The 25,271-nt window shown below is 43.8% G+C and overlaps 1 protein-coding gene across 2 annotated transcripts in view; it reads left to right on the top strand.

The window, feature by feature from the left end:
• Nucleotides 1-25,271, top strand: part of LOC122945160 (ankyrin repeat and fibronectin type-III domain-containing protein 1-like) — a 140,536-nt gene that overhangs the window by 78,727 nt on the left and 36,538 nt on the right. For both annotated transcript variants that reach the window (XM_044304075.1, XM_044304076.1), the window contains exons 4-9: nt 10,784-10,985; nt 12,429-12,636; nt 12,817-13,011; nt 15,157-15,270; nt 15,890-15,987; nt 21,635-21,725. In XM_044304075.1, the coding sequence (XP_044160010.1) occupies nt 10,800-10,985; nt 12,429-12,636; nt 12,817-13,011; nt 15,157-15,270; nt 15,890-15,987; nt 21,635-21,725 (892 nt within the window). In that variant the 5' untranslated portion in view covers nt 10,784-10,799. The remainder of the gene's footprint in view (nt 1-10,783; nt 10,986-12,428; nt 12,637-12,816; nt 13,012-15,156; nt 15,271-15,889; nt 15,988-21,634; nt 21,726-25,271) is intronic.

Here is a 25,271-nt window from a genome sequence, read left to right as displayed (position 1 = left end):
CCTGTCCAGGATGGTAGCAGCTCCACAGGAGGATCATATTGCACATGTCAATGCAAGTCTATGGAGAGGGGAGGAATTAACACAGGAGGAGATGGCTGAGACACAGACAGACCAGCAGACTGCTGGGCGCATCCTTGTACAGCTTGCCCCAGTGAGACTTCAGGGTCAGACGTGGATACGTTTTCACTGCCTGACCTGTCGGTCAAAGCGGTGGAGGCGTGGCATAGGAGACAGTGAGCACCGCCTCTAAGTGCAATAGCAATGCCCTCGTTGCACCAAGGGGCTAATTGACATTTTATAAAACAGCTATTTTCTCAACATTGTGGTCACCTATGGAAATGGGACCAAGAGCATTACATTCAGCTGACAAGCGCACATGTCATATGTCAGCTGGATTAAATGCTGATATATGTGGCGATTTCTTTAACATAATGCAGTCCCCCATACTGCTCCATGCACAGGGTCTAAAAAGTGTAACGTAAAACGATAAGCACAAACCAGTGGTGATTAATTAGACGAAAACACGTCCAGCATTTATAGTCGATGTGAAATGCCTTCAATAAAAGTAGGTTATGTGCACATTAGCGCTGTCTGTTCCCTGTGCTGTCATCCGTACCTCAGCTTATCCGGCCTCTGTCATCTCATTATACAAACTCCCAGCTCTTTGTATCTCTGGAAATAAACATCATATAATCGCCCAAAGTCAAACTCTACCAAATGTGTCTAAATTCCCAGCATTAAGATCTAGTGATGGTCTCTAGATTACATCACATGATATTATTTAGGCCCCCTGCACACGACCGTATCCATCTTGCAGTATGCAAATCGCGGATCCGCAAAATACGGATGTGTCCCCAAAATGGACAAGTATAGGACATGCTTTATAATTTGCGGCACAGTCACAGGGATGTGGACAACACACGGGTGACATCTGCCCACATTTTTTGCAACCTCATAGAAATAAATGGATCCGTGTGAGTTCTGCAAAAAACACAGATCAGATGCAGACCAAAAATACGATCATGCAGGGGCGGATTGGCCATAGACCTTACAGGGAAATTTCCCAGTGGGCCGATGCCCATGGGGCCGCCTGGGCCCTCCTCACAGCTGGGCTGACCAGTGTACGTTTTTGGGGCTGTATTTTGTGCTGCTGGCAGTATTTTGTCATGGACTATGGTATTTGGCTCTGTTGGGTGGTATAATGTGCCACAATATGGTATTGCTGGCTCTGCCTTCCATCAATTTAGACCCAACTTCAAAATGGGGCCACTTTTAGTATTTTTTTCCAAGGCCACTTTAAGTTCCCAGTTCACCCCTGTGATCATGTGCCATGAGGCCTTATACAGTCCCTATAGCAGGGGTCAGCAACCTTCGGCACTCCAGCTTTCTGAAACTACAACTCCCAGAATGCTTAATTCAACTCTGTCATAGTTACAAGAGCAGTAAAGCAAATGTGCATGCTGGGAGTTATAGTTTCACATCAGCGGGAGTGCTGAAGGGTTGCTCCCTACTGCCCTAAAGGTTCTGTTGTGAGGCAAAGTTCACATCTCATTTTTCGCACGTGTTTGACTTGTGCGCCCAGTATATGCCAGGGCATCCCTAGGCCGGTATTCATCAGCCTACAATCTTTTTAACTGTACAGGAAGGTATTTCCTACTATACTTTCCTATGCAGAGGGGCACAGTAAAATATGTATATCGTGCAGTATACTATATAGATATACAGTGGATATAAAAAGTCTACACACCCCTGTTAAAATGTCAGGTTTTTGTGCTGTAAAAAAATTAGACAAAGATAAATCAGGAAGAAAACAAAAAAATAATAATAATAATATTGTGGCTGCATAAGTGTGCACTGGGGATGTAACTGTGTTTAGAATTAAGCAATCCCATTCAGAATCCTGTTAAATAGGAGTCAGCATACACCGGCCATCGTTTACAGTGCCTCTGATTAACCCCAAATACAGGTCAGCTGCTCTAGTTGGTCTTTCCTGAAATTTTCTTAGTCTCATCCCACAGCAGAAGCCATGGTCCACAGAGATCTTCCAAAGCATCAGAGGGATCTCATTGTTAGAAGGTATCAGTCAGGCGAAGGGTACAGAAGAATTCCCAAGGCATTAGATATACCATGGAACACAGTGAAGACAGTCAGCATCAAGTGGAGAAAATATGGCACAACAGTGACATTACCAAGAAATGGACGTCCCTCAAAAATTGATTAAAAGACGAGAACTGGTTTGGGAGGCGACCAAGAGGCCTACAGCAACATTAAAGGAGCTGCAGGAATATCTGGCAAGTACTGGCTGTGTGGTACATGTGACAACAATCTCCCGTATTCTTCATATGTCTGGGCTATGGGGTAGAGGGGCAAGACGAAAACCTTTTCTTATGAAGAAAAACATCCAGCCAGGCTACATTTTGCAAAAACACATCTGAAGTCTCCCAAAAGCATGTGGGAAAAGGTGTTATGGTCTGATGAAACCAAGGTTGAGCTTTTTGGCCATAATTCAAAAAGATATGTTTGGCGCAAAAACAACACTGCACATCACCAGAAGAACCCCATCCCCACAGTGAAGCATGGTGGTGGCAGCATCATGCCAAGGGGCGGTTCTTCTTCAGCTGGAACTGGGGCCTTAGTTAAGCTAGAGGGAATTATGAACAGTTCCAAATACCAGTCAATATTGGCACAAAACCTTCAGGCTTCTGCTAGAAAGCTGAACATGAAGAGGAACTTCATCTTTCAGCATGACAACGACCCAAAGCATACATCCAAATCAACCAAGGAATAGCTTCACCAGAAGAAGATTAAAGTTTTGGAATGGCCCAGCCAGAGCCCAGACCTGAATCCGATTGAAAATCTGTGCGGTGATCTGAAGAGGGCTGTGCCCAGGAGATGCCCTCGCAATCTGACAGATTTGGAGTGTTTTTGCAAAGAAGAGTGGGCAAATCTTGCCAAGTCAAAATGTGCCATGCTGATAGACTCATACCCAAAAAGACTGAGTGCTGCAATAAAATCAAAAGGTGCTTCAACAAAGTATTAGTTTAAGGGTGTGCACACTTATGCAATCATATTATTATTATTATTTTTTTTTTTCTTCCCTCTACCTAAAAGATTTCAGTTTGTTTTTCAATTGAGTTGTACAATTAAAGCATGCATGGGATAGGCATAAGGCCGTCCTTCATATAAGATAGGGCCAGGGGCTATTCATAGTATTCAGTATATTGGGCAGACTAGATGGGCCAAGTGGTTCTTATCTGCCGACACATTCTATGTTTCTAGTTTATAGGTCACATTAAAGGTGGAAAAAGTTCTGAAATTATTTATCTTTGTCTCATTTTTTTACATCACAGAAACCTGACATTTTAACAGGGGTGTGTAGACTTTTTCTATCCACTGTATGTGTGTGTATATATATATATATATATATATATATATATATAGTACGTTATATATATATATATATCATATATACTATAATATATATAGTTTTTTGTTGACCATGGGAGTCAATAGACAGTGGCATATGTATCAGAAGTATATGTTGGGGAATAATTCCGACGTGTACCTCTGATGTAGGAGAGCCTACGATTCCTCTGTCAGCACGCACTGGAAGCCTCAGATGCACTAAATAGCACAAATTGTGATTCCTATGGGCATAAAAGTAGTTAAATCCATGATACTGAGTTGCAATGTCCCTGCACTGCTACATTGCACTAAATATAAGAGCAGAGCAGTAGGGGGCGCTCACGACCCATCCTCCTTGCAGCATGTTGTAAGCTTGTAATTCCTGATGCTATCACATTGCCTAGGACAACGGGGTTTTCTCCATTCTGTGAAAAACAATCCGGAGGCCAATTCCCTGGTCATATGTAAACTTACTCTGCAGAGTACCACCCTCATCATTGCACAACGACAAGTGACCACACACTCTGCAGTGATGAATGGGGGAGTGTGTAAATAATCGCGCATAAAGGCAGACTGTGGGCTATAATGGAGGCATGGCTCCAGCAAATACTGCCCGAAAGTCACTGGTTTTCCAGCTGTTGTGAGACTACAGCTCCCAGCATGTCCTGCTCTACAGCATCGCCTCTTCGACCCTGCCCCCCTGTTTTTGTGTATAACCCCCAGCTCTTTTATTCCCTTTTTATCTATATGCGCTTGTGTATGACATCCCGCTAAATATAGACAGGATAACGCTGATTGTATATTAGGATATGCAGACTGGCTCCAGCCATAGGCAAGGTAAACATTTGCCTGCTGTAGGTAGCGACATAACAGAGAGCGGCACTCTGGGAATGCAGCAAGATAATCTACGGTATGATTGGCTGATGTGTAGTTAATATTAGGGGCTTTTAGGGGACGCATATTTTGGGCTGCAAGGGGTTTAATATTGTGTGGCTGATTATCTGTCTTCTACAAGAATAGTGTATATAGTTATTTTTATCGCATTGCTAATTGCTGTGAAATGGAAAATGTTCTGTGTATAGAAAGGCCAAACAGGACACATAGGACAAACTGGAGGGAAGCGCCACAGAAAGGGTCTGATGTCCCAAAGGAGAAAGGTATTTAAAGGGGAAGAACACGTTTATGAAGCTGTAGCTTGTAACAGATTAAATCTACGTAAAATGTTGCTTTGTAAATACATTACATTACTTATCCTGTACTGATCCTGAGTTACATCCTGTATTATACTCCAGAGCTGCACTCACTATTCTGCTGGTGCAGTCACTGTGTACATACATTACTTATCCTGTAGTAATCCTGAGTTACATCCTGTATTATACTCCAGAGCTGCACTCACTATTCTGCTGGTGGAGTCACTGTGTACATACATTACTTATCCTGTAGTAATCCTGAGTTACATCCTGTATTATACTCCAGAGCTGCACTCACTATTCTGCTGGTGCAGTCACTGTGTACATACATTACTTATCCTGTAGTAATCCTGAGTTACATCCTGTATTATACTCCAGAGCTGCACTCACTATTCTGCTGGTGGAGTCACTGTGTACATACATTACTTATCCTGTAGTAATCCTGAGTTACATCCTGTATTATACTCCAGAGCTGCACTCACTATTCTGCTGGTGCAGTCACTGTGTACATACATTACTTATCCTGTACTGATCCTGAGTTACATCCTGTATTATACTCCAGAGCTGCACTCACTATTCTGCTGGTGCAGTCACTGTGTACATACATTACTTATCCTGTACTGATCCTGTTACATCCTGTATTATACTCCAGAGCTGCACTCACTATTCTGCTGGTGCAGTCACATGTACATACATTACTTATCCTGAGTTACATCCTGTATTATACTCCAGAGCTGCACTCACTATTCTGCTGGTGCAGTCACTGTGTACATACATTACTTATCCTGTACTGATCCTGAGTTACATCCTGTTTTGTACTCCAGAGCTGCACTCACTATTGTTTAAATAATTCACCCTATGTGTGGGCATTTACATTGACAATTTTACTTCATTTATATTGTATATTTAACAATCTTTGGAAAAAAAGAGGACCGGCGCTGCAGTGCAGTCGTTCTGTCTGTTTTGAAGAACTTTCTCATTGAAACTGTTCTTTCCACCAAGATATTTCAGGCAGACATTTCAAGACTAATATGAACAGCTGACGTTCACTAGGGATGGATGGTTTGCCGTCATATAGAAAGCCGAATTACTAGGATAACACTCCAGTCAAGAGTCTACCAGCAGGATATGTAAGCAGTTAACCATTATCCGTAAATGTGCGGATGTAGAAGGCTCCAGCCCTGACGTGATTATGGACGCGTTCTGCATTCAGTATAATGTCCTTGAATCATCATGAATATTGCTATTGAGTAGACAATATACCGAGAGAGAGGAGGTCAATGAGATCATGAAAATTCAAAAGGCAGACAAAGTGACTGGGATGGTCCTAGCCTACATAATTACCCTGCCAGCTCCCGGGGAGTGTGAAAAGAAAATTGGGTGGATATGTAGGGTGGGGAAATTGGGAGGAGAATGGGGAGGAAAGTAGGAGCTGCCAAGGGATACACCAAGTGATGGTAGTTGGTGATGGAAGAAAAGGTCAGTATAAGGACAAACAAACACTAATATTTAGTGATGAGGCCGCTCCCCAAGCCAAAAAATGAAGAAATCAGTCCATTGTGGACTGTCAGGCAAGTCTGAGTGAGAGAATGGTCTACGGTACTGCTTCAGGGAGATCCTCGGAGCACTGAAATCAATGAACTTTTGCACGATATTCTAATTTTCTGAGTTTCACCTGTAGATCTACACTGGCTTCTTCATCATGGATAGATCTATGGGCCCTTCAATATGAGCTATCAAAATAACCAAGGTGTAAGAGTGCACCTCCTGTAGAAGAGGCCAGACCGAGTACTGATCCATCGGAAGGCAAATTTTTGGTTTGAAAATAGTTGTGTAGAGCCCATAATGTTGATCCATGTCCACCATGTTGTGATTTGGGGAACCTGCAAGTGATTCTAAAATTCCAGTGACCAGGTATAGTGGGAGTGTTGGTGTGAACTGATGAAGGCTTCCCTCTCTACAGTAATACTGGATAGCACACGGTGTGCTGTCCGCATTCTTTGCGGACCCATTGAAATGAATCAAAAAAACGGATATCACACTGACGCACCTATCCACACCTCAGTACACGCACATGGACGTTGCCCTCTCAGGTAATGCATTTTGCTGACTGGTGGAGGAACATTTGATCATACAATTTCCTAGTTATAAGCTGCAAAAGTCCCCGTAAATAGTCCTAGGGGTTGCCACATCAGACGGCAAGGTGCACCATTGGGTTTTAGAATTGGATTTCAGATTGTAACTTCATTCATCGTAATAATCGTCAGCGTCCATATTGTCTGTCCTTTTACAAGATGAAATGAACTGATGACAGCCCATGGAAATCAGGACAAAGTCCTCAGGGTGTTAGTGTATGGCGCCTTGTATTCCTCTATATACAAGCCCTGGGTTCTGAAAGAGTTAAAGGGAAGGTTTACTAATCCAGCAGAGAAAATATCCATTTGTCATCCTATTCTGTCTCCTTAAATCGGTTTGCCGTCCCTGGGGCCTGTGGGAGAGAGATGCTAATGAGGGAGATTTACCATTTCATGCGGGGTCAGACTCTGGGCCCCATAACGTTACCTCCCTGTTCCCAGCTGCCTCATCATATGTTAACCTACGGCTGCAGCAGCTCCCGTCACCATAGAAACACCTGATAACAGCCGGATCTATCCCATCGCCATCCCAAGATCCGAGATCGTCTCTTCTGCTTACACATCTCCATTGTGAGAAGTAATACCTTGGCTTCCATGATTTTCAGATAGATCCTACCCAAAGCGTCCTTGCAAATTGCAAGGGGCTCTGTAGTTGGGGTTCATATAACAGAGAGTGTATAGACTTGTCACCTTTTCCACGCCTTAAAATACCAGCCATATAAAAATGAGTGCGATCTTATTTGACTTTAAAGGGGTTGTCACATAACTGACCCAAATAGAGCTGAACAGACTCCATTGACTATAATGGGATCTGTTCAGTTTCCATTCAGAATCTCTTTTTTTTTTTAACCCGAATTTTTATTTTGCAGTACTTTTTGGTCCGGTCTTTTTAACAGAATCTGCAAAGGGGGCCCCGAACACAGCCTTCAACGCAGATGTGAACTCGCCCTTAGGGTCCATTCCCACGTCCGTTGTTTCTTTCCTGATCTGTTCAGTTTTTTGCGGAACAGATCTGGACCAGTTCTGTACCCATTCATTTTCAATGGGTCCTGAAAAAAAATCAGACATTGAGCTGTCCGATTTTTTTCAGGACCCATTGAAAATGAATGGGTACAGAACTGGTCCAGATCTGTTCCGCAAAAAACAGAACAGATCAGGAAAGAAACAACGGACATGTGAATGGACCCTAAGGGTGCGGTCCACAAAAAATACGGATGACATCCGTGTGACATTCATGCTGCATCCTTTTTTTTTTTTTTTGCGGACCCACTGTAACAGTGCCTATTCTTTTTCACAAAATGTAGAAGAATAGGACATGTTTTATCTTTTTTGTGGGGCTGTGGAACGGACATATGGATAGCACACGGTGTGCTGTCCGCATTTTTTGCAGCCCTGTTGAATTTTTGGGATCTTCGAAAAAATGCATAGCAAAAATATGGTCGTGTGACTGGGGCCCAAGAAGTGTTTCAGCCCTCTTTTGCACCTATGCACCTGATCAAGATGGAGACTTCAACCTCCGGATGTATATTTGGGCAGTACTGTACACTAGTGACATGTGGCCTTGTATTGAGGCCTGGCACCCATTATCTTCTATGCGCTGCTAGGGCCTGGATCAGGTATCGCATACCCCACTATATACACACACACATATATATATAATTACCTACAGAGATGGAAAAAGGCCCTGGACGTACTGTTAAGGCCCAAAGTGCTACAAGCCGGGCCGGGGGAGCGAGTACACTGGGTATGTGTGGTCCTTGTAACCCTGACCCTGCGCCGATTCCAGTCAGCCTGGTGCCGAGGTTCGGGTTTCACCCTGGAGAATGAAAGTAGCCATATTTAGCATGAACTTGTACTGGCCACGAGGGAAGAGAAGGGAGGGGAACAGGACATAGAAAGGCTATAGAACAAGACGGCAGCCAGTGTCTGAGAGGGAGAATTATCTGAGCTCTCAGCACGTCCATAGAAAGGCAATCTGAGCACTAAAATATACAGCAATTAGCCAGATTATTTGCCACCTGTTCCCCAGACTGGGTATGGCTTCTACAATTAGCATGGTCAATGTAAAACTGCATTATTGGGTGCCTTATATAGTGCTGATCCGCAGCAGGGGCCACCAGGGGTGATGGCTGATAAGTGGCAGCCTGGTATATTCGCATGTGGCAGGCCCCCCGGCCTCATTGAGCAGAGTATATTGTACACTATAGGAGACAGTCCCTGGAATTCTCGTCCCCCTCGCGCCTTATTTAAATGGTCTGAAGTGGCACCGTCTCCAGAAGAAATTCTTGCACGGGGACACAAGTTCTTATTGGAATATGTTTAACCCCCCCTCCAGCGAGACAGTCTGACAGACCACTCCGCACCTAGACAGTTAACCCATTATAATAAAACCCGCTATCCCGTCTGCTACTGTAAATGAAGTATCCGATTAAGGGGTGCCAGCGTGACCATAACACTGCTGTGTGATAAATGTGTCCGTGAGGTCATCTCCCTGCGCCACGTGGAGAAAGAACTTGCTTACTGTGTATACACCTGCCCCAGGTGTGGGGAACAAATTCTTTGTACGGACGCTCCTCCTGAGCTTGGTCTTTCTTCTTAAACAAAGATTAAGTTTAAGCCACGCATTCTCAGGTCCGAATGACCATACCTTACAGGGGCCCTCCACTCTAGACAATACCTGCTGGTTAGAAGCACCATTGACAATGGACTGATGCTCCTGGCTCCTAGCGATCAGCCTGGGAGTAAGTGCTCAGTTTCCCTGCAGCGCCACCCCAGGAGAAAGTGAGCACTACACTTTGGCCACTGAAATCACGCTGATATCTGAACAGGACAGGTCCACCAGAGAGAGACCATCTTTGTAGCCGCTCTCTTCTCTCTGGCCAAGAGATGAGAATCCTGAACAGAGGACCCCCCCCATCCCGTTAAAGGGGTTGTCAGAGTGTTTAATATTGATGACCTATCCTCTAGATCGGTCTAGGGCATCTGTCCCCTGCTTATCAGCCGATTGAAGAAGACGACATAGGCTAGTGACGTCACGTTCATCAGTCATATGTCCTAGAAGCATATCAGTCCCATTCAAGTGAATGGGCCTGGGCGGCAGTACCAAGCACAGCCACTATCTAGTGGACGGTGCTGTGTTTGGTAAGCTGTGAGGAGGCTGTGGCGCTCATCGGAGCACTATGGCCTTGTCAAACAGCTGATTGGCGGTGGTCCTAGGAGTCTGACCCCCAACGATCAGGGATAGGTCATCAATATTAAACACCCGGAAAACCCCTTAAACTTAAAATTCCCTAATAGGGTGTATGAAATAGTTTTTTTTTCCTGAACTAGACGCCTTTCAGGAAGACATATGAGCAGCTTTCTTTACTCACTGGTGACTTTTAGCTTGTGGTTTATCATCATTCTGTACTGCAGATCTCCGCTCTCTATGCACTGACTTGGTTCATTTTACTCAGGGCTTATGTCTATACACAGAAGCAAATCAGAAAAGACAGAGCTACAGTGTAAAACCTGATCCTCTGGAGTCAAAAATGTCTCCGAACTTAAAGGGTTCACCATTAACCAGCTTCTGATATGTCACCAAGAGAATGAAGGGTATCACAGAAAAGACTAATGATAATTGGGGCTGTAGGCAATAGAACATTCAAAGGGTAATAATCAGTTGCTTCATATTACGGTGCCCGATCGGGCCCTTCATCAGACATCTAAGAAGATGTCATTATTCAGGGTCTGTGCCCTGTGCCATACACATCACAGTCCTAATGCAGATTCTAATGACAGGCCCAAAGCCTCCTCTGAGTCTCTGCAGCCCCTTCTTTATAGAAACCCTGCGACTGATTGCTAAACATCTAAAAAGACCTGTCAGAAATTGCTTAAAAGTGAACCCTCCCTTTAATGGCAGGAGAGCCCTAACCACAAGCAATGCACAACACAGGACCTTTACTATGATATATAAGCCTTTGTTTTGTTTTTATTTACTGGTCAGTCCTGTCTTAAAGGACTCGTTAATGAGCGCAGTACATTGTCTTAGTCTTTCTCCTGTCTCTCACTTAGGTCGTCCTCACCGAAAATGACACAGCAGATGAGGGACCTTCAGATTGGACAGACCAAAAAGCTGTCGGGCCCTTCATCGCCCAATGCCGCTAAGAGACTCTACAGGAACCTATCTGGGAAGTTCAGAGTCAACTACACCTCCTTTGATGAAGGCAACTTGGCAGCACGAAATGAAAAGGAAAGGCTGCGGAAATCGTGCCTTGTATGTCCACAGTATATGAGCCTGACAATTGTCCTAAGATGCTGAAAGTAAATTACAAATCACCCATTACACTAGTGGCTGTTCACATACACAATAGTCTATGGCAGGGGTGGCCAGCCTGAGGCTCCCCAGCTGTTGCAAAACTACAACTCCCACCATGCCCTGCTGTAGGCTGATAGCTGTAGGCAGACTGGGTATGCTGAGAGTTGTAGTTTTGCAACAGCTAGAGAACCTCAGATTGGCCATTCCTGGTCTATGGTGTCGCACTGCGACATGCTGCGACTGCGATAGTCGCAAAAAACCCATTCAAGATGGATTTTTCTGCGACTGTCGCGCCGCAGTCACATTGCGACACCATAGACTACCATTATAAAAATTGTTGCGCAACGTTAATGTTGCAGTGTAGTTGTGCCCTATGTGTCGCACGACTTATTGTCGTCGTGTAGACCTAGCCTTATTTCTACTAGAAGTTATAAATGTATCGTCAGCAGTTTGCAGTAAAGGTACAGATAGGTGTAACCAGTTGGGGGGGGGGGGGAGAGAATGCCTGCACAGTCTGACACCATCAGCACTGATTAGACAGCCAGACACACCCTCTACTGGTAACACCCAGCAGTACCTTAACCCTGGGTTCACACCTGAGCGTTTTACAGCGCGTTCAAACGCGCTGTAAAACGCTTAAGACATGAAAACCAATGCTTCCCTATGGGAAGGGTTCACACCTGGGCGTTTTACAGCGCGTACGAACGCGCTGTAAAACGCCCGACGCTCAAACAAGTACTTGAGCTTCTTTGGGGCGTTTTGACGCGCGTTTGTGGCCATAGGACACTGCAGTCAATGACACAAACGCGCGTCAAACGCGCGTTTACTATTACAAAAAACGTGCATAAAAACGCGCGACAAAAACGCGCGTTTGAGGAACGCTCAGGTGTGAACCCGGGGTTACTGCAGATTTCCGCCAAGTTTTTTGTGAGCTTCCAGTAGGAATAATACAGGACTAGTACAGCACAGCAATTGTTAATACATGGGGAATGCAAGTAGTTACTAGAACAGACATGTTGAGAAAGAGGATAGGTCCTCTTTAAATAGTGACAGTCTTTGAAAATATCCTGGTAGTAAAGAAATGAGCAAATATGAAGGATGAGATTATCACAAAGTATGAGATCAAAATACAGGTCCTCTATAGCTGTAGAGTCTAAAGATAACATTTTGGTTGCCTACTGTTGCCACCAGAGGGAGCATGTTCTTCTGCTGTCATGGGAGCAGAAATAAAGGAGTGCCAGGTGAATCCTGACATTGACTTTTTGTGTCCCTCCCTTTGAGAAGAACGCTGCGTCTTTTTTCCATCAAATATTGCAATCTCCGATGGAAATCTGAACAGAGCCTTATCTTTTGCAGAGGTATACAGATATGTAGAAATGGTATTAATGGTTTTCATTGCAGTTTCAGGGAAATGCTGCTCTGTTTGAGGCAGTTGAATTGCAAGACCTAGACCGGGTACAGGAACTACTGAAGCAATACAGTGTGGAGGAGCTGGACCTTAACACCCCCAATAGCGAGGGTCTCCTTCCACTGGATATCGCGATTATGACCAACAATGCTCCAATTGCTAAGACATTGCTGCAAGCTGGAGCAAAGGAAAGTCCACACTGTGAGTATACGAAGTTCTGCCCATGTCCTCCCCATAAACATATCTTATTCAAGTTAATGGAGCAGAGCTGCAATACCGGGCCCAGCCTATAGACAAGAAGGGCACTATTCCTGGAAAAAAGCTGACCCAGAAAATCACGTAATATGTGGTAATACTTGTTGTCATTCTCTCTCATTGTAGTTATGAGCCTGGAAAGCAGATCACTCCACCTGTCCACCCTGGTCCGGGAGGCAGAGCAAAGGGTAAATGACCTCACTACTCAGGTGGTCAATGAAGCCCCAAATGTAGATTGTTCTGAAAAGGAAAAGCAGCTAAAATCGTGGGAATGGAGGTACCGGCTCTACAAACGCATGAAAGCTGGATTTGAGCATGCCCGTAAGTTCTGCTCATTATGCATACTTCTCTGTATTTGGTTAAAAAAACACTGCAGGAAAAAATGACATATGCCCCCTGCAGGACCTAAGGGGTGGAGCATGACTAATCTCACTCTGTATCCCTGCAAGCCCCGCCTTCTCAGGCACTGCACTAGGCATAACACAGTGTATCCGTTTTACTTGGTGTGTTCCTTTAAAGGGACTCTGTCACCACTTTCTAACCCCCACTTTTAAAACTATAGTTCTGTCCATGGAGCCCCTGTGATTACAATGGTGTTGTTATATGCGAAATCTGCTGGCTCGTTTTGATAAAAAAAACTTTTATCTAACCTGTCAATCATGAGGATAAGGTGCCCAGGGCGTTTCTCCTGGTCTGAACATGCCGCCCCGCCGCCGTTGGTGCCCAGCTCCTCCTCTGCCTTGAATTAGCGCCGCCTGAATGTGAAGAAATACGCCTCCGGCTCTCCCTCAGTCCCCCCTCCTTCTTTTCTAAGATCCCGCGCGTGCGGCAGTGTTCGCGTTATCGGGAGGTTGAGCGAAGTGCGCATGCGCACTTCGCTCAATGAGGCTGAATCGAAAAGTCCGCACGGGCGCATCAGGCACAGGCCTGTGCGCACGCGCGAAATTTTAGAAAAGGAGGGGGGACTGAGGGAGAGCCGGAGGCGTATTTCTTCACATTCAGGCGGCGCTGAAAGGATCAGAGGAGGAGCTGGGCACCAACGGCGGCGGCGGGCGGCATGTTCAGACCAGGAGAAACGCCCTGGGCACCTTATCCTCATGATTGACAGGTTAGATAAAAGTTTTTTTTATCAAAACGAGCCAGCAGATTTCGCATATAACAACACCATTGTAATCACAGGGGCTCCATGGACAGAACTATAGTTTTAAAAGTGGGGGTTAGAAAGTGGTGACAGAGTCCCTTTAAGCTAGCTTAACATGTCCTATCTGTGGCCACATCTTGCTGATCTCAGACCAATTGAAGTCAATAGGTTTGCACTGAAATGCAGGGTTTACTCGGCCGGTGTGCGTGGTTTGCAGATCTGTGGTCCGCAAAATGTAAACCCTTGACGGCGTATTCCAGTTAGAACACATTATGCCTTATTCACTGGATAGGGGATAACTGTTAGATTGGTGTAGTCCACTGAAACCTCCTGGGGTTCCCGTGTCCGCCATATGAATGGAGCAGTGGTCATGCAAGCGCACTGCTACTCCATTCATCCCTGTGGAATTGCTGAAGATGGAGTACAGCGCTCGGCTATCTCCAGCAGTCCCATAGACTTTGAATGTGATCATAATGTACATGGTCAACCCTCGCTCCATTCAAAAAGGAACACAGGGCGCTGTTCTCATGATTGGTGGGGGTCCTGGTGGGGGTCCTGGCACCCGGACCAGTAGATAGGGGATAACTTGTTCTAGCAGGAATATACCTTTAACGACTACCATACAGGATGTAATCATATGCTTTGTACTTCATTCCTCGTCATTTTCAAAACCTCTGCCTGCTGCCAGTGAAAGACTACATACATTTTTACATCCAGGGGTTGAAAGCCATCCTGATCATGTCTGACCGACACAAATGCAACGTTCATTTTCACAGAGAGCATGCTGTATATTGTAAAGAGCTGTGCACCTGTGTCAGCAGATCATGACCAGCCTCTGGATGTAAGCAAGAATGTTTCCATTCATTCACAGCAAGCAGAGATCTTAAAAATGTTGAGGAACTGATACCTAGAAGGATGTTAGAATCTGAATAGTTGGTGTATTTTGTACAAAAATAGAAAAATAAGCGGCACTCTCAATTAGCAAAAGTAAATCAAAATGTATTTACCCATGCAGGACGCGACGCTTTGACTAGAGCCTTACTCAAGCTTGTCTTGTCTCTTCGGACTTGAGCCTTACTCAAGCTTGTCTTGTCTCTTCGGACTTGAGCCTTACTCAAGCTTGTCTTGTCTCTTCGGACTTGAGCCTTACTCAAGCTTGTCTTGTCTCTTCGGACTTGCACCTCTCCTTTGCTTTTGTGTCTTGTGCTGCCATTTTCCGTCTCGAATATTTTGTACAGTTATTTTCTGGTTATATATTGGACTATATATATTTAGAGAAGAAGCAAGAAAATTCAGTACAGACATATAACATATCGGTTTCTTAGGTGTGCCGGATCCTCCAACCAACGTACGCCTAGCCGTCACCAGTAGCACCACCCTGCAAGTCACGTTCCAGGAGCCACTGAGCGTCAACTCTGCAGTTGTCACAAAATACAAAGGTAGCTGTATTCACTTTTGATTTAGATACTATAATATTAAAGCTGCAATACCGTACACAGCCTATAGGCAAGAGTGGCGCATTTTTGAAAAAAATCTGACTTTTTTATTCTGTTCTCCTACAACCCCTGTAATATACTGTACCATAGTTTATGTCATCTTTACTAATACTTATCTTTGCTCTTCTCCATTAAAGATACTGGATTTTTGTAGGCTGCGTAATTCCCTTTAAATGATCCACTTTGCAAACATTTTACATGCACTATATTCTACATAGGTCTACGACTTAGTAATATTATGTCTAAAATATTCCTGTGGGATTAGGGGTTAATACACATGCATCGTTACAAAACACCCAGGACCATAAAGTTAAATGGAGTAAATAGAGAGAGTGGTGCACATGAGCGGACACCTGTCCAGTACTCTTGGGTGTGGCAGGCTCCTCACCAGGTGGGACCTACCTCTATCAGACATTTGTGGTATATCCATTGGATACGCCATAAATACCTCATTAACCATGGTGGCCCACAGAAGTGCTGGGCTAATACCTCTGGTGGTCTAGAGCAATTTCCTGGTTATATCATGTGGCTGTGTGTAACACTTCTATGTGTTATTCTGTAGTGGAATGGAGCTTGTCATCCTCGTTCTCTCCGAATGTGGGAGAAGTCGTCATCGAGAAGCTGAGAAACTTGCAGTTTAACATCCGGGGTCTTGTTTCAGTAAGTGATACATTATTTTTGATTTTTTTTTTACATTTATACTAAAATGAGAACAGAATCTGTTGTATCCCCAAATTAATTGCTGACCTCTTGTTTCCTTCGGTACAGAGACTGTCTTAAAGGGGTTGTCTCACTTCAGCAAATGGCATGTATCATGGTAGAGAAAGTTAATACAAGTCACTTACTAATGTATTTGTTATTGTCCATATTGCTTCCTTTGCTGGCTGAATTCATTTTTCCATCACATTATTCACTTCTCGTTCCCATGGTTATGATCACCCTGCAAATAAATAAAATGCTCAGAAGGATATAAAATAATAAAATAAGCCATACTTACCTTATCAGTCCCCTGCTTCTCTCGATCAAGCATTTCCTGGTCCCTCCCAAAACACAGGAAATGACCGCTCAGCCAACTGCTGTCTGAGGCAGGTCACCACTGAGGCCAGTGATTGGCTGCGTGGTCATTTCCTGTGCATTGAGAGGGCCTATGAAGTAGATACCAGGACTGGTCAGCAATCGGTACGGTAAGTATGACAATTTATTATTGGACACTGTTCAGGGCCTTTAAAAAAATAAAAAAAAAATCAATTGGACGGACAATAGTTCAGCAGATGTATAATATAATTTTTCTAAATTTCTCACCATTTTAAGAACTCTTCTTGCTGTTGTAAATAAGAATGCTTCCATTCACTGCTTCAAGGCTGAAACTCCATTTTGACGTACCCTGTTCACACAGCTGCAGTTTTGTACCAGTGGATGTAAGCGCTATCAGGCTACCTAGACTGACCCTGATGTTATTGTATGCTTATAATGTAACTAGTGGTCTTCAATTAGTAGCTTTTACAAAACCACAACTCCAAGCATGCATCTGTCAGGACATGCTGGGAGTTATAGTTCCGCAACAGCTGCATCTTAATGAAAGGCTATTGTTTTCTCTCCTTTGTCTTTAATATACCAGATTGGGGGGGTACAGTCTTCCACTATGCTGTATCCATTATACTAGGTCTAATGAACAGCCCCGGCATATTTTCGGCAGAGCCGCCTAGTCTGGTAGCACAGTCTGGCAGTGCAGGAGCAGATGGGCTGTAGACAATGCAGCAGGTGAATGCAGATTTACAAGGCAAGTTTCTCAGCCTGGGAAATAATGACCAAATTCCTAATTACCGGTACGTCTCTTACAAAGCCCCTATAAATTCCCTATACCCTTTCCTCGTACAGATAATATTAGGCACTTGATTCAGGCGTCTTCTACAAGTGTCATTACTCCCACCCCCTCCCTTTATCTCTACACTCATAATAAATCAGGACTTGGCCACCCGCCACCTACTCAGATCAAAACCCTCTCACCAGCTCCATAGCTAATTGGAGAACAGGAGCTGTGACTCCACTCAGTCACCTTTTCTATCGCTAGGGCTCAACCCCTACAGCTAACAAGGTCACAGACTGGTCGGGGGTGGCGAGCTGAGCTGTTTTATCTCTCTGAGAACTGCATGACAGCTGTATCTGCATCCCCAGCCATACCCCAAACCGCCCCCCACCACTACAGCATTGTGACTATGCTGAGATCGGACCAGGTACTGACGAGAGACTTGCACAACGGCAGCACCGACATTAGCACATGCATTATATAGTATCTCAGTATCACTGCAGGGTGGTTTACACATTGTGTACTTGTTGGGGACGTTTGGTTGCGTAATCTGCAGATTTTTACCATGGATGTTATTCATTGCAATGAATGAAATCTGTGGCTTAACCTGTTCTGGGACCGCCTGTAGACTATAAATCCGGTGAGTCCGTGTTTATCCCTGCAAGGAAGTTCCTGAAAGTCCTAGTAGAGATGCAGCTGCACACTAATTATGCAGGAGCGGGGAGCCTATTGTCAGTGACAGCCCCATAGAGAATTTCTTTTTTTTACCATCCCTGCCTTCTCATATACAGATGTATACAGATCAGGAAGCAGTAATGCCACTTCCTGCTCCGGGCCTAGCATCATGTGATTGTCCAGTCCAGGATATCTGCACAAGCTGCCGGGTCTTAGCAGAACTAAATCAGTTCTGCAGTGTAGATCAAAAGCCTTTTTAAAATGTGCAGGGGCTGTATACCCCCATATAATGCCCTCCAAAGGTCTTGTATGGGTTACCTTATGGGGAATACAATTTAGAAAAAATAAATAAAATAAAATATAATTAAAAAAAGTGTCACCTCTAGCCCACACCACAGTCTCTGGGACCAGGCACCGTAAATTATATATCCCTTATATCAAAACCACCATAAAGGAAAGAAAAAGTATGTGAACCCTTTGGAATGATATGGATTTCTGCACAAATTGGTCAAAAAAAATGTGATCTGATCTTCATCTAAGTCACAACAATAGACAATCACAGTCTGCTTAACCTAATAACACACAAAGAATTAAATGTTACCATGTTTTTATTGAACACACCATGTAAACATTCACAGTGCAGGTGGAAAAAGTATGTGAACCCTTGGATTTAATAACTGGTTGAACCTCCTTTGGCAGCAATAACTTCAACCAAACGTTTCCTGTAGTTGCAGATCAGACGAGCACAACGGCCAGGAGTAATTCCTTGACCATTCCTCTTTACAGAACTGTTTCAGTTCAGCAATATTCTTGGGATGTCTGGTGTGAATCGCTTTCTTAAGATCATGCCACAGCATCTCAATTGGGTTGAGGTCAAGACTCTGACTGGGCCACTCCAGAAGGCGTATTTTCTTCTGTTTAAGCCATTTTGTTGTTGATTTACTTCTATTCTTTAGGTCGCTGTCCTGTTGCAACACCCATCTTCTGTTGAGCTTCAGATGGTGGAAAAATGGCCTTAAGTTCTCCTGAAAAATGTCTTGATAAACTTGGGAATTCATTTTTCCTTCGATGATAGCAATCCGTCCAGGCCCTGATGCAGAAAAGCAGCCCCAAACCATGATGCCCCCACCACCATACTTCACAGTTGGGATGAGGTTTTGATGTTGGTGTGCTGTGCCTCTTTTTCTCCACACATAGTGCTGTGTGTTTCTTCCAAACAACTCAACTCTGGTTTCATCTGTCCACAGAATATTTTGCCAGTACTGCTGTGGAACATCCAGGTGCTCTTGTGCAAACTGTAAACATGCAGCAATGGTTTTTTTTGGACAGCAGTGGCTTCCTCTGTGGTATCCTCCCATGAAATCCATTCTTGTTTAGTGTTTTACGTATCGTAGATTCGCTAACAGGGATGTTAGCATATGCCAGAGACTTTTGTAAGTCTTTAGCTGACACTCTAGGATTCTTTTGGAGATACTTTTATAACCCTTTCCAGCTTTATGCAAGTCAACAATTCTTAATTGTAGGTCTTCTAAGAGCTCTTTTGTGCGAGGCATCATTCACATCAGGCAATGCTTGTTGTGAAAAGCAAACCCAGAACTTGTGTTTTTTTTGGGGGGGGGCTGGGCAGCTGTAACCAACACCTCCAATCTCATCTCATTGCTTGGACTCCAGTTGGCTGACACCTCACTCCAATTAGCTCTTGGAGATGTCATTAGTCTAGGGGTTCACATACTTTTTCCACCTACACTGTGAATGTTTACATGGTGTGTTCAATAAAAACATGGTAACATTTAATTCTTTGTGTGTTATTACTTTAAGCAGACTGTAATTGTCTATTGCTGTGACTTAGATGAAGATCAGATCACATGCTGCCCTTTGTGCTTTTAAACCATTGAAAATATGTGAAAAACTAAAAAAAAATTTACATTTTCCTGGGTATATATATATATATAAAAAAAAATACTGTAATACAAAATGTCATAAAAATAAAGCCTCATGTATCACTGAAAAAAGACGAGAAAATTATTTAAATATCTGAATGAAAAAAAGTTAAACTGACGAAGGGTAAATAGCCCGGTCTTGAATTGATTCATTCTGCACCACAATTAGCAATGAAATCTTTATATATTGTGGATCTCTACGTTTGTTTTTCGGTTGGTTCCTCGTGCACATACTGACTGTGATAAGGCAGGTGTGACATTCTGATGTTGGCATGTGTTACACAACACCATTTTATCGTTTCCTGGCTGAAATTACATAGGAGCTGACACTACTGGAGCATAATGGACATCATAAAGACGTATTGTACCCTGAAGAATATATTTGGCTTCCACGTGTTTCCAGTCCCGTCCCTCAGTTACTCTTCCTGTCAATGTATTCACAAAATGACTACTTAGTGTTATGATTCCTCTTGTCAATAGGCTGTGTCCAGACACTGACATTTTAATACTTGTTGGGTGATTTTTGTGTCACTTTCCTGTGATCGGGACAGCAAACTGGCTTTATGTTAATCTGCCCTAAAAGGGGGGCTTAAAAAATGCAGTGACTTTACTTTAAAATGGTGGCAAGTATGAAATTCTATAAAGTTACTTGAGTTATTGCAGTTGATCACTTACAGCAGGGATGCCCAACCTGTGGCCCTCCAGCTGTTGCAAAACTACAACTCCCAGCATGCTCAGACAGCCTACAGCAGGACATGGTGGGAGTTGTGGTTTTACAACAGCTGGAGGGCTTCAGGTTGAGCATCCCTGACTTATAGCACAGACTTTAGTCACAGGTCTCAACCTGATCCAGGAGTTAAAGGGTTTTCTAGTTATGGAAATCCATACATCCAAATAATGTATTAAGGATTTCTGAGTTAATAAAAGGGTGGTGGTCCTCAATTCAGGACCATCATCTATTATCCAAAGCAGAATGTGTCATGTTAACCTACTGTTTTGAATGAGAACGGTGCCATGCTTAATTTCTCCTGCGGGGGTGCTGTTGGAAGCGGACACTTGCTGTTAGATACATTTTACAGCTGAATGCAGTGGGATATTCTATAGTCAACTTTGTGTCAGAGGCCTGACAAGAAACGATCTAAGGCAAACAAGTCTTTTAGGCACAAGGAGTAATTTATTATTGGTAGTACGCAACTTTTTGCCGTAATTTTGTCTCAGATTTGGTCGCAAAGGGGTTTTGCAGCCGAATTTGCAACTTTTCCGAGGTGGCGGAAAAAGAGGCGTGGTGTGGGCTGGGAAGACGGCGGGCCAGCCGGAATGTCTCATTCATCATCTTTCATGCCAATTTATGGAGTTGAAAATGGTCTTAAACTATGCCAGCAAGGGAGCTGGCATAGTTTAAATCATACCACATGGCTGGCTGCACCACATGCCAAAGTTATGTGCCTGCGCCTCTACATAACTTTGGCGCATATGGCACCAGTGCAGGGGGATGTAAATGCCGGTCTTAATAAATGACCCCCAAAGTGGTTTTCATTAGACCGTATGCACTGATCACACCTAAGGGCAGCTGTACTGAGAATGGGCATTGGCAACACAACTATAACAGAAGACAGGCACCATGCGGGAGAAGATGGATAGTAGTTTGGAATTAGAGACAATCCGACTGAGGTCTGTCGAGAGGTATCAGTAGAGCTTGCCGAGCCGGTAACAGTGGAAAGGTCGGTCACAAGGTAAAATAATAGGGTAGATGAGCTTGGCTGGGCTGAGCAATATGGTGTTGGGCATGCACCATACAAAGCAAATATGACAGTATATGTGTAATTGTGCACGATATATGTTTTAACTACACAGGTGCCTTTCAACTGTATATGGTCTTTTGCAGGGCACAAGATATTATGTTCAAGTGTCTGCATATAATATGAAAGGCTGGGGACCTCCGCAGACATCTCTTCCAGCTTTTGCCATCCCATCTAGTAAGTGTAATGTATACCCACATCTCTTCAGACACAATGGGGCAGATTTACGAATAGCGTCGCACTTTGCACTGTGTAAGAACTAATCACAGTCTTAAAGGGGTTTTCTGGGATTTTCCTACTGATAGGCCTGACTCCCAACACCCCCGCAGATCAGCTGTTTTGAGAAAGCTGTGGCCTCCTCGCAGTTTACCAAGCACAGCGACGTTCATTTGAAAGTGGCGCTTTGAATGGGGCCGAGCTGCTCCTAGGCCATGTGGCCGATGGACATGATGTCACTGGTCTAGGAAGACTCTTTATACAGCTGACTGGGGGTGCCAGGAGTTGGATCCCTGCCGATTTCATATGGATGAGGATAGGCCATCATTTCTGAACTGTGATATTTTTGCCACACTGAGGTAACATAGGGAAACAGATTACTAATACGGTCCAACAGTAAAACAGTGTAAACGTAGACAGGCAGCACCAGATTTATGACAGGGCTGACAAACCTGGTGCATCTTTAGACTGTCAAGTCTAATTGTACACCACCTATTATTTGGTGTAACTTTTACTCCAAAATTGCGCCCCAAATTTTGGAGCACGGGGGCAGATTTAGGCTACTTTCACACTAGCGTTCGGGGCTCCGCTTGTGAGTTCCGTTTAAAGGCTCTCACAAGCGGCCCTAATGCATTCTGAGTGGATGCGGATCCGCTCAGAATGCATCAGTATGGCTCCGTCTGTCCTCCGCTCCGCTCAGCAGGCGGACACCTGAACGCTGCTTGCAGCGTTCGGGTGTCCGCCTGGCCGCGCGGAGGCAAACGGATCCGTCCAGACTTACAATGGAAGTCAATGGGGACGGATCCGTTTGAATTTGACACTATATGGCTCAATTTTCAAACGGATCCGTCCCCCATTGACTTTCAATGTAAAGTCAAAACGGATCCGTTTGCATTACCATGAAGAAGAAAAAAGAAAAAAAAAATTTTTTTTTTTTTTGTTCATGGTAATGCAAATGGATCCGTTCTGAACGGATCTAAGCGTTTGCATTATAGGTGCGGATCCGTCTGTGCAGATACCAGACGGATCCGCTCCGAACGCAAGTGTGAAAGTAGCCTTAAGCTATGCCTCTTCCTGTAAAGCTATGCCTCCTAGTCAGACGTAGAAAGGTGAGAAAATTGTGTAAAATAGTTGATAAATGTGGTGCAAAGCATTTACATCAGTTTTTTTGAGCCAAAATGCAATATTTTCAAAAGTGAATCTGTCACATGTAAAAAAAAAATCATGACAGAACACTGTACCTTTATATTATTTTAGGGCATAAATTATACAGATAGACTGCAAGCAGATACAGTGGGATGCAAAAGTTTGGGCAACCTTGTTAATCGTCATGATTTTCCTGTATAAATCGCTGGTTGTTATGATAAAAAATGTCAGTTAAATCTATCATATAGGAGACACACACAGTGATATTTGAGGAGTAAAATGAAGTTTATTGGATTTACAGAAGGTGCTATAATTGTTTAAACAAAATAGGCAGGTGCATACATTTGGACACTGTGTTGTCATTTTATTGATTCCAAAACCTTTAGAACTAATTATTGGAACTCAAATTGGCTTGGTAAGCTCAGTGACCCCTGACCTACATACACAGGTGAATCCAATTATGAGAAAGAGCATTTAAGGGGGTCAATTGTAAGTTTCCCTCCTCTTTTAATTTTCTCTGAAAAGTAGCAACATGGGGGTCTCAAAACAACTCTCAAATGACCTGAAGACAAAGATTGTTCACCATCATGGTTTAGGGGAAGGATACAGAAAGCTGTCTCAGAGATTTCCGCCGTCTGTTTCCACAGTTAGGAACATATTGAGGAAATGGAAGACCACAGGCTCAGTTCAAGTTAAGGCTCGAAGTGGCAGACCAAGAAAAATCTCGGATAGACAGAGGCGACGAATGGTGAGAACAGTCAGAGTCAACCCGCAGACCAGCACCAAAGAGTCAAGACCTACATCATCATCTTGCTGCAGATGGAGTCACTGTGCATCGTTCAACCATTCGGCGCACTTTACACAAGGAGATGCTGTATGGAGAGTGATGCAGAGGAAGCCTTTTCTCCGCCCACAGCACAGAAAGTGCCGCTTGAGGTGGGCTAAAGCACATTTGGACAAGCCAGCTTCATTTCGGAATAAGGTGCTGTGGACTGATGAAACTAAAATTGAGTTATTTGGCCATAATAAGGGGCGTTATGCATGGAGGAAAAAGAACACAGCATTCCAAGAAAAACACCTGCTACCTACAGCAAAATATGGTGGTGGTTCCATCATGCTGTGGGGCTGTGTGGCCAGTGCAGGGACTGGGAATCTTGTCAAAGTTGAGGGACGCATGGATTCCACTCAGTATCAGCAGATTCTGGAGACCAATGTCCAGGAATCAGTGACAAAGCTGAAGCTGCGCCGGGGCTGGATCTTTCAACAAGAGAACGACCCTAAACACTGCTCAAAATCCACTAAGGCATTTATGCAGAGGAACAAGTACAACGTTCTGGAATGGCCACCTCAGTCCCCAGACCTGAATATAATGGAAAATCTGTGGTGTGACCTAAAGAGAGCTGTCCATGCTCGGAAGCCATCAAACCTGAATGACCTAAAGATGTTCTGTAAAGAGGAATGGTCCAAAATACCTTCAACCAGAATCCAGACTCTCATTGGAACCTACAGCAAGCGTTTAGAGGCTGTAATTTCTGCAAAAGGAGGATATTGATTTCATTACTTTTTTGTGGTGCCCAAATTTATGCACCTGCCTAATTTTGTTTAAACAATTATAGCACACTTTCTGTAAATCCAATAAGCTTCATTTCACTTCTCAAATATCACTGTGTGTGTCTCCTATATGATAGATTTAACTGACATTTTTTATCATAACAACCAACGATTTATATAGAAAATCATGACGATTAACAAGGTTGCCCAAACTTTCGCATCCCACTGTATATACAGTAATATCTCTATATTTGTACTTTCGTCATGGAACAAAGTAGATTAATATATGTATCTATGTCCCGGAGGACGGACAAGTTGCTTTGTGTTTTTGGCTGATTTTGGCCGCCTTTCTTTTATTCGAAAGCCTGGCTTTCTCTGACAAGCCTGCTTGTGAAGCTGCAGGTTCAGAGCTCAGTTAATGTTCCCTATGTAGCATGCTCTCTCCCCCTTCCTTGCCTCAATGGTGTAGCCTTTGAGTATGTGTCTCCTCTGTCCTCCCTCTCTCACAGCTCAGATGTCGCCTGTATGTGAATAATAGTGATATAAACTGACCAAAGATGCCTCTGTAGGTTAGAAGCATGGACTTCTACCTTACTGCAGGATCAGACTACACATAAGATTTTGTAGTCTGTAACCATGGAGAGACAGAGCATGGCAAAGGAGCTGTATACACAAAATGGTTTAACTTAATAAAGATCAGCTGCAAAATTATTTCATTTTTTATTTCACTTCTATTGAAGCAAAGGTAAAAAAAAAGTGGTTGCAAAGGGGACATGCGCTTTGTTCAAGAGAACATACATATACTTGACT

The sequence above is a fragment of the Bufo gargarizans genome, chromosome 8 (assembly GCF_014858855.1).
Source record: "Bufo gargarizans isolate SCDJY-AF-19 chromosome 8, ASM1485885v1, whole genome shotgun sequence".
Lineage (NCBI taxonomy): Eukaryota > Metazoa > Chordata > Amphibia > Anura > Bufonidae > Bufo > Bufo gargarizans.
This window is presented reverse-complemented; position numbering and strand designations above follow the sequence as displayed.